This window comes from Juglans microcarpa x Juglans regia, chromosome 2D (assembly GCF_004785595.1).
Source record: "Juglans microcarpa x Juglans regia isolate MS1-56 chromosome 2D, Jm3101_v1.0, whole genome shotgun sequence".
Classification (NCBI taxonomy): domain Eukaryota; kingdom Viridiplantae; phylum Streptophyta; class Magnoliopsida; order Fagales; family Juglandaceae; genus Juglans; species Juglans microcarpa x Juglans regia.
Window position 1 is genome coordinate 13,222,036 of NC_054596.1, and position 9,641 is coordinate 13,231,676.

General features: G+C 44.9%; 1 protein-coding gene across 1 annotated transcript; it reads left to right on the plus strand.

Moving 5' to 3' along the window:
* The first annotated feature begins 1,319 nt into the window (after positions 1-1,319).
* On the plus strand, positions 1,320-2,010 carry LOC121248682. Its single transcript, XM_041147220.1, has one exon. The coding sequence runs from the start codon at positions 1,533-1,535 to the stop codon at positions 1,875-1,877; it is 345 nt and encodes a 114-aa protein (XP_041003154.1). The 5' UTR covers positions 1,320-1,532; the 3' UTR covers positions 1,878-2,010.
* The last annotated feature ends 7,631 nt before the right edge of the window (positions 2,011-9,641 follow it).

Sequence of the window (9,641 nt, forward strand, 5' to 3'; positions counted from 1 at the left end):
CGAATACAAATCGATGTGTGCACTCTGTGGCACAATGGGCAGTAAATAATCAAGATATCGGATGCAAACCCTTAGATATAGATTTCCTTTTTCTATAATTTTTTCCCTTATCATTTTTCTTTCTGGCATTTTGGTGCTGCAACATGATTTACGTTAAAGTCAACTACATATATATATGTTGACGAGAGTTGACCCTATCAAGTCAATTCTAATTCTTCTCATCAGACTTAATGTGGATTATGGAGAAGGGGAAAAAAGGAAGGAAGGATCATTCGTTGACTGGTCAATGAATCTTTTAAATTTGAGTTTTGGGCTTTCTGGCTGGCTTGTGGGACTATATATATACATACACATGCTTTGATGCTTCAGTGCAAGAAGAGTACTGGTGCATCCTCGTGCTTATCCACCACGTGAATTCCATAATACTGTTTTCTCTAGGTTTTCGCATCAGTACCTAGCTAGCTTCATGAAAACTAGACGACGTCGGCCAATACGTACCCTCGAATCTGTAATTACACACAAATATATATAAACAAATAAATAAATAATAATCATAAAGTAAGTGCTTGGTAATGTCATAAAAATGTTCTTTTTCGGCTCGTCCGTGTCCACAATTTTCCAATCTTTCCCACTAAGTAAAATAAAGAAGGGAGAAAAGAAGCTGAGGTAGGAATACGATGACACGATTTTCTTGCATTCTTCTGCAGAATATGGATTTGTTTAAAGGGATGAAAACGCCACCCATTCTTTTCAATAATAGTACAAAACGACGGAGGAATATGCATACTCCCAAAAGACCAAAAGGAAAAGCAAGACTTGTTGAAAAAGAGAGGAATGTGTATATATAGAACTGATATCCATGTCAATTAATGAGCTGGGTCAACCCTAATTTTTGTTGACCGGTCGATTTTATAAACCAAAGACACAACAATGAGGAAACATGTGTACGTATCTCTGCAGATCTCAGACCGTACAGATTCGTCGCATCAAGAAAAATTCATATATATCCAACGGCTCAAAATCCAACATATGGATTTGTGGAGCCCTACTTGTCAGGCGCAATTGATGCAGGTGATGGATGTTATCTGATTTAAGAAGGACTATTTCCAAGATTATGGGACCCATCCTTAAGGAGTGGTACGACGGGAAGTACATGCACGATGGACCATAGGATCGTATTCAATGATGGAAATCGAACGGACTATAAGACGTGTGAACAATCTTTTAATGTAGGACTGGAGTCATGGGATTAATTTATGTGCATATGTATGGTACATCTTCCAGCGATCTTCACAGAACCAACGTCGTATTTTCTTCCTTTCTTTCTTCTGTCTCTCTCTTTCTTTCTCAAAACTCAAACAACACGTACCCTCGAAACGCGCATTACACCAAACCCTTTAAAGAAGGATAACCGTCTCAAACCATAAGAGGGAAGCAACAGAGAAGAGAGAACACACAGAGAGAGAGAGAGAGAGAGAGAGATTTGATCCATTCTCTCCCCCTTTCTTGTGCCAATACCTTCAGCATTTTCAATGGCAGAAGTATCATCTTCTAAGCGTAAGAAAAATCCCAAGAAGTTCCTCATGACTGAGTCCGACATGGCCGTGGCTCAGCAGCTCATGCAGCTTAGCGACGAAGATAGCAACAATAACAACAAGAAGAGGGACGCAGATGATGATCAAGAGGTTGATCAGAGCCGAAGCGATATAACTTCGGCAGTGATTGAAGAGATTTTCGGGAAAGAAGAGCTCATGTGCCGGCCGAAGAAGCGGAGGTATCGGACTCTTGATAGTATTTACACGGAGACGAAACCGATGAATGCTAGATACGGGAAGAAGGTGAGATCTTACGGAAACATTAATGGGGTTTTAGTTTAGAAGGCTGATTAATCCAGTAACAAAATTGTGTATAGATGGTTTTTACTAATTTAGTACTTTTTGAAGGAAAAATGGAGACTGTATTTCTTGCTTTGCCTAATAATCAATAACAGACGACGTTGAGGTTTTTTCATTTTATGTTTCACGGTTTGGGATGATGATGATGAAGCTTCGTTTCATCTTTATTTTTTTTTCATTTTCCACCCGATTTTGCCTAGATTTTTTCATTTTATAGTTAATTAGTTTGGTGAACGATTTATTAATACCATCCTGGCCGGAAAGACTGATAGATTTTTCTTTAGCACTCTATCCCATGCAGTTTAATTTGAAGTACTAGAGGATGGCCGGATGGATAGATGTTCTTCCTCAAGGACTACTGAAAAATCTGGATTATTAGTTTTCTTGCTTGCTAATATAACTGTAACAAAGCTGTACGTACTGATGTTCAGAGTACTGAGCTGTGGAATGATAAAGAGTTTCAGTTTGACTAGAAAACCTTAAAAAAGCTTCATATATAGGAATCTCCATTATTAATGTTTTATTATTCAATAATTATCCTTTGAAAACATTGATGATCGATTTAGTATCATGCACCGAAAATCGAGACAGCAGGTTCTGCTGTGTACGTAATGCGTGATCAGAGATCGATTGAGAGCGAGTCTTCCTTCTTTTATTGCGTTGTTTTTGCTTCTCTTCAAATGATATGCAGTTAAAAAGTATTTTCCTTTCGAGCTATAAGATGGAGCTGCAGGCCAGGTTATAAATTCAATGGCGACCATGATATTAATTCTTACTTTCACAGTACTCTCTATCAATGATTCTCCATATTATGTTGTGTGGCTTGCAATTAATTAGGAATTAATTGATGATGATCAGGATTTTCAAAATGGAGTTATTTTCAAACTGCTTTATCTTTTCATGACAGAAAGTATCCATCCAATTAATAACTGTTCTTTCTTTGCCCCCCTCCTCTTTCTCTTAATCAAAAAGTAGCTTGCATTTCGCCTTTTGAAAATTAACAAAAATGAAGACTTAATCCGAGTTGAAGTGATTAGTTTTGACGAAATTTATGCTTCTTTAACAAGGCGGGCGGTGCCATGACGGCCTTTCATTAGATTTATGTAAATGTGGATCTCGCCTTAAATATATATACATAATGAATTTATTTAATGTTTTTTATAAGACTTATTATTTAATTAATGTTTGTTTTTATTAACATAATTATATATTTTAATGAAAAAGAGGAATATATATAATTAAGACGGTGACTTTTTGTATGTTTGGGAAGGAGTTGAGGAAAAGTACTTTTGAGTGTAAAATGATTTTTTCGGATAGAAGAATATTTGGATGACTATATATATATATATATATATATATATATATATATATGCATGTTTTAGCCCGTGTGATCGGATTCTAAGGATGCAATTTGCCATTAAACTTCTAATTCGAATTGCGCGCCATTGATATAAAAGAATAGAGTGAGAGGGTAGTGTTAATGACTTGTTTCGCACGGACCAAATTCTAGCAACTCGGGCCTTGAGTCTTTCACCTACACAATTGAGAAAATACGGAGAGTGAAGGGCCTTGGTGGAGGCTGAGGAGTCTCCGATGCTAAAGTTAGTATATTTCCTTAATGGTTTGTCCGTGAGCTTAGAGGAATCAGATATAGTTCTTTGTACCTGAAAGTCAGCTTTTGTACAGGCTTCTGGGGCGGCCTCATTAATGTGGCGTAGAGTTCAGGGAGTGGCGCCATTAATGCGGCGTGGCTCCCTGACTCACTTTTCCCTGCAGACGCTCCCTCTTAAGCCCCTCATGCCTGCTGTCAGAAGATCAAGAGTTTTCCATATTTTTTGCCCACCTGCTTACGCAGGTTCTTGAGGGTAGGGTGTCATCGGGGTGGTGTTAAGGCAATGAGTCCTATCTGCCCCTGCCGCTAGCTTTCCCTATGCGTAGGCTACTTCGTGAGTGAGTTTTGCTCGTGGGCCGAGTACTTTGCAGAGGCCCACTGACTCCTTTTAGTCGAGGGTCGTTGGGTTTGGTTGGGTTCTCTGACTTACTTCCCCCATGGTCGTGGGCTTGCTATATGGGCCGATAGAAGGGGGCAGGGGAACCCCCTTACAGTTACCTCGCCAATTTTGATCGGACTAGTTTGATAGGAATTTATTCTTGCCTTCATCTTTATGCTATATATTTTCCCGCAGTTGTTGTAGTTGAGGTCATTTTCCCTAGAAATGAGCACTTATTACTCTCTCGACTCTTCTACTTGTCAGGTTCCAAGCTCTAGATTATGCCCGTGTGACTTTTTAATTATTTTAATGACGTTAGGCGAAGGTTTCCCTCCTGACTTTATTGGCACGTTTTTTGACAGTTTGATTTTACACTTGATTGTGCCTTTCCAGTTCCCTTACCATTGTTGGTGTCAAGTGACTCTTTCTCTCAACATCGCATCGTTTAGTACATGCCGCGAGATACATGCACGGCTTGCCAGTTTCGTGGAGCGCGTTCATTCCCAAGACTTTAGGATGCTAATCATCGCTGGGGTCTATTTGGTTTCCCCCTTCGTCGTTGGAGCCCATGTTGCGTCATATCGTGCGTTTTACAGGATTCGGACCCTTTCGCATCCCCCATCTGACACATGGGTATGAAAGGTCAATCTTTATATAAAAATGGTTCTGCCCTCCTTTTTTTCCCTATTTTACCACATCCTCGTCTATTTATGCTCTAATCTTCTCATTCTCTTTGCTTGACTCCTCTTCCTCTCCATCGCTTTTCTCAACTTTAATCTTAATGGCTCCCAAGATGACCGTTCAACCTAAGATTCACCAAGAAACTGGACCAACCCGAGGTTTTCATCACAGAGTAATTCTATATCGGCCACAACTAGCATTCGAACGTTACAGGCTTCCACCTTCCATGTACCGGAGAAGGTGGTTTTGAGGTTCCTAGAACGTGGGAGGGGTTGTTGACGATGAGGGTTATGCCTCGAGGTTGCCCTTTTCCCTAGTATGTTCTCTTATAGGCTGAGGTTGCCCTTCCCTAGTCCTATCCCTGACCTACTAGACCGTCCCTCATTGGCCCCCTCTCAACTCCACCCAAATGTTTGGAGGATTTTGATGTGTTGTTGTGTCCTCATGCGGCGAGTTTTGTTGAAGTTAGAGCCAGAGCAAGTTGACCTTACTGCCGCGAGTTTCTCCTGACCCACAACCTTATAAAATATAAGGGGAACATTTGCGTTTCAGGGCGATGCATGCCCTCGTTTCTTTGGAACCGTGTTATCGCAAGGTTAAAGATTAGACCCCCAAATTTTTCTTCATGTTCAGCCGAGGGTGTGAAGTTTTGATTGGGCAGTTCTCGAAAAGCTATGTTGTATTGCTTTGGTCAAAGAATGGGTACAATATCACCGATTCGATGTCCTCTTGGAGGCACTCCTCTAGGAGGAAAAGATAAGGGCCTTTTTACCTCCCCTTGGTCACACCATTTCTTACGACCGCACCATTCCCATGCAGCCCAAAGCCACCCCTGCTCAGAAGAGTTCCCGGAGTCCTCATTCCGCAAGTAAAAGGAAGAAAATATGCACGAAAGTTGTTAGGGCCGATAACAGCCCAGTGTCCCCTTTTAGATTTCCTTTGGGGCAATCCTCGGCGCTGATTGAGGTACGACGCCCCCTCCATTTGTGCCTACCCCACGGTAGCCCCATCTATCCATCCTTCTAATCCACCAAGGAGGCAAGGGGGAGAGTCCTGCCATCCTAGAGGCACCGGCCACTCTTGCTTCTGTAGCTACTTTGATTTCGGAGCCTGTCACGGTCGCGGTCCCTGCGGTGTAATATGCTCTCAACACACTTCTATAGGGCCCGCGCAAGTTGTCCTGGGGGGCCAACATGCTCTCAAAGCACTTCTATGGGGCCTTCTTGGAACCAGCTCCTCGTTGGTCAATACTGGTAGAACGTCTTCCTGAGTTCAAGGTGGAGATGATCTACTCATCTCCATCCACAACTCAATCCACCATCGAAGGTCAAGTCTTTGAGGGTGATACTAAGGATTGCACAGAAGGCTCGTGGAGAGGACGTCTTCCCTGAGTGTCCTCAAGCCCAGCCGTCACGAGAGGGACTTGCTTTTACCATCGCTCTCCTCGAGCTCACAGTGGCCCCGACCGAGGAACCTATTGGGAGAGCTTTTGGAGGGGAAGGAGTGGAGCCAAAGTTAGTCATGGTTCCTGATCTCATTACTGAGAAGACAACCAATGCTCTCTCTCTCGTGTCTGTCGCAAGGTCACCTACTGCTGAAATTGAGATGGCTATGAAGGCGAGGACCGAGGGAGAGAACTAGAGGAGCCCTACTTAGAGAGGGCAGCCTCAAAGTCCTGGCGAGGAACTTTCTTCTACAACTGAGGGCCACATTTTCTCACCGCTCTCCATCAGCACTATAGAGAGGGTTGTGGGCGTCGTTGAAGGTGTGGAGACAACCCAACCATCCCTCAAAGAGAGCCCAAGGGAGGCCATTCCTCGATTAGAGGTGGGAGGAGCTCAAGCAGAGTCCCTTAAATGGGTGATCAAGTCTTTGATGAATTTCTTCTTCAATGTCTTTGCATTGTTTTATTCTTTTCTGCCATCTTATCGATTAGGAGTCCTATACTAACTATTCCCGTGTTTTTTTTTGTTGACAACTAGGTGCATCTCTACTGGTTGCTTTCATTGTGGATTGTTAGGAAGTAGTTGAAGGAGAGAACTAGGCCCTCCGCTCAATGGCATGACAGGCCCTGTGGTGTGGGTGGGGGAGAGGGAGGAGAATGAACGTTTGGAGGCGGAGCTAGTGAAAGCCCAGCTTGCTCACGAAAAGAGCCTGGAGCAGGTCGAGTTGGCTTGCAATGACGTCTTGACTGAGTCGGCGGCGAGGATCTCGGCCGAGGGATTAGTTGATAAACTGACTGTGAATGTGGCGACAGAGTCACTGAGCCAATTGCAGGGGAAGAATGCAGACTTGAGGTGCCGTTGAGACTCTGAGGCTCAGCGACTTGAGCAGTTGGAGAAAGATTGATAGTCCCTTTCTGAAGCCTTGAAAGGATGGGAAGATTCTCTAGAGGTTGCCCAGGCTACTGCCGACCAAGAGAATAGGAGGGCCAACCAAACATCTGAAGAGTTAAAGGGAGCTGTCTCAAGTTCAGGAGGTTGTTCCCTGCTTAGAGGGGCAGCTAAGGTCGGATGTGTTCGTCCGCAACCAGGTTTGGTCGTATGGATACATTGAAGGCCTCAAGACGATGTGGGACCACATTCTGGAGAACCCTCAGGCAGGCTTAGGAGCCTTCAAGGCACACTTAAGAGCGCTTGACCTTCGCAACCTCCCTCCAGACCTCAATGCACTCGAGCGCGGCTATACCATAGGCAGAGACATGATTCCTGACGCCTTCCCTCCTCAGTTTGATAAGCCAAATTCAAATGCGCCTGAGCCAAACCCTAATGCTCCTGAGCTGGATCTTGACGCTCCCGCACCTTAGTTTCTTTTAATGTTTCTCTGTTTGTAAAGTTATGTGCATTATTTTCCTTCCTTGTAAAGACCTCTGACCCAGTATACATCATTGCGACCATTTGCTCACACTTGGTATACGTTTAACTATTAATAAAATTTTCTTTTTCCTTTGTTGCTTGGCCTCGGATGTTTGTTTCTTCCTTAATGTTCTTTTTCTTCTACTTTTTTCCTCTGTCAGCTTGGCGGACCTGATTCGAGGGATAAGTCAAATCTGTGGAGGCACGATACTTGGCTCCCCTGTCTTCTTGTCGGCCTCGTAGACCGAGATAAGGGTTAAAGCAAGTTCGTGGAGACACGGTACTTGGCTCCCCTGATTTTCTCGTCGGCCTCGTAGACTGAGGCAAAGGATGATGCAAGTCTGCGGAGACATGATACTTAGCTCACCTGGTATCACGACTGTTCGAAGGGTTTGGATAGAATGAGAGATTACGTGCTCTGAGATCCCCATAGCAATTAGGGGGCACTGAACGTGCAAGAACTCCCTCTAGACCTAGAGGTGCTGAGTCGTGGTGCCTTGATAGGGAAAGAGCTCATCCCGAGCTCACTCTCAAACCACCCCGCTAATGACAACCCTGCCAGTTGAGCATTTTCCTTCTTGTATTGATATATTTCTTTTCCTTCTGTTTATAATGTACTTTGCAATAATATCAATGGAGTTCCTCGTACACGTTTTTCTCTCCTCTTGGGTTCTTCTTTTTCTTCTTTAGTCTTAGCTTTTCATTTGCACACTTCAGGAAGCCCACTGGGCGAGTAGTGTAGGGGTGATGCCGCTTGTGTGATGATCAACAACTACTAATACTTGCATGTTATTACAATCAAAAACTTGGATAGTGGAGAGAACATGCCCATATTCCACTGGAAAAGAGGCCGGGATGCCTTAGGCTAAGCCCTCCTCTTGGGTCTCCCCAGGGGGAGTGAGTCACTGTGTAGTTGATGAGTTGTCTCGCTCTGGCTTCTCATTTGGTGGAGGAGGGGTTCGGCGAGGGTTCTGAGGTGCTACTTGTTTGGTATTCCGTCATTCAAGATGGCACAATGTCAGGCAGTCAAAGGACTAAACCGGCTTTCCACTCGAGGAAGGGTCGGGATGCCTTAGGCCAAGCCCGCCCTTTCCCCCCCTCCCCCCGAGGAGGTAGTTTGTCGAATGGCTGAGAAGCTGGTCCACTTTTTGCCATAAGGTGAGTAGGACACGTCCTATATATTGCTGGACAAAATAGATAAGTTAGTATAACTCATCCTTGATCTACGAGTGTAAAATTATGAGGCGTTAGTCACTTGGAGTTCCGTTTGGTGGAGAAGGAATGCGGCGAGGAGTCCGAGGCATTGCTCACTTAGCATTTCGTTGTTGGAGATGGCGTAATGTCGGGCAGTCGAAGGACTAGACCCGCTCTCCATCGAGGGAGAGGGAGGGATGCCTTAGGCTAAACCCGCCTCTTTGGTCCTTCGAGGAGGTAATTTGTCAGACGGCTGAGAAGCTAGTCCGCTATTCACCGTGATGGGGGTGAGGTAAGTTGTCAGGCAACCAAGAGGCTGGACCCGCTCTCCCATGTGAGAGAGTTTGGTCTGCCTACCCACCTATTGATCCTCATAGGGAGGACTAAACCTGCTCCCACTAGTTGATATCATAGGCAAGGTAAGTGTTGGGTCAGGCCGACGCTGATCCCACTTTTCATCGTAGTGGTGGTCGGGATAAGTTGCCAAGCAGCTGATGGGCTTTACCCACTCTCCATCTAGGGAGGGATGAGATGGCCTTAAGGCGCATCTCGCCCTTTACCTCCTACAGGGAGGTAAGTTACTGGGCAGTTTGAGACTGAAACCGCTCCTGCCTATTGACGCTCATGAGGAAGGTAAGTGTCAAGCAGTTGAGGGCTAGCCCGCTCTCCACCACGAGAGGAATAAAGCAGCCTTCAGGCGTAACTCATCTTTTTGGTACCTCATGGGAAGGTAAGTGTTGGACGACTAAGCAGTCGGTCCACTCTTCACTGTGATGGGGGCGGGGTAAGTTGTCAGGCAATTGAGAAGCTGGACCTGCTCTCCCAGTGAGGGAGGTTGGGCCACCTACCCAACTTTTAGCCCTAATGGGGGGGGGGGGGGGGGGAGGGTAGGCAATCGGGCAGTTTAGGACCGGACCCACTCCCGCCTGTTGACACCACAGGGAAGGTAAATGTTGGGTCAAGCTGGTGCTGATCCCACTCTTCATCGTGGCGGAGGTCGATGTAAGTTTTCTAGCAGCCAAAGG

Coding starts and splice junctions, on each gene's coding strand:
- LOC121248682 (XM_041147220.1), top strand. CDS start 1,533: ATGGCAGAAGTATCATCTTCTAAGCGTAAGAAAAATCCCAAGAAGTTC.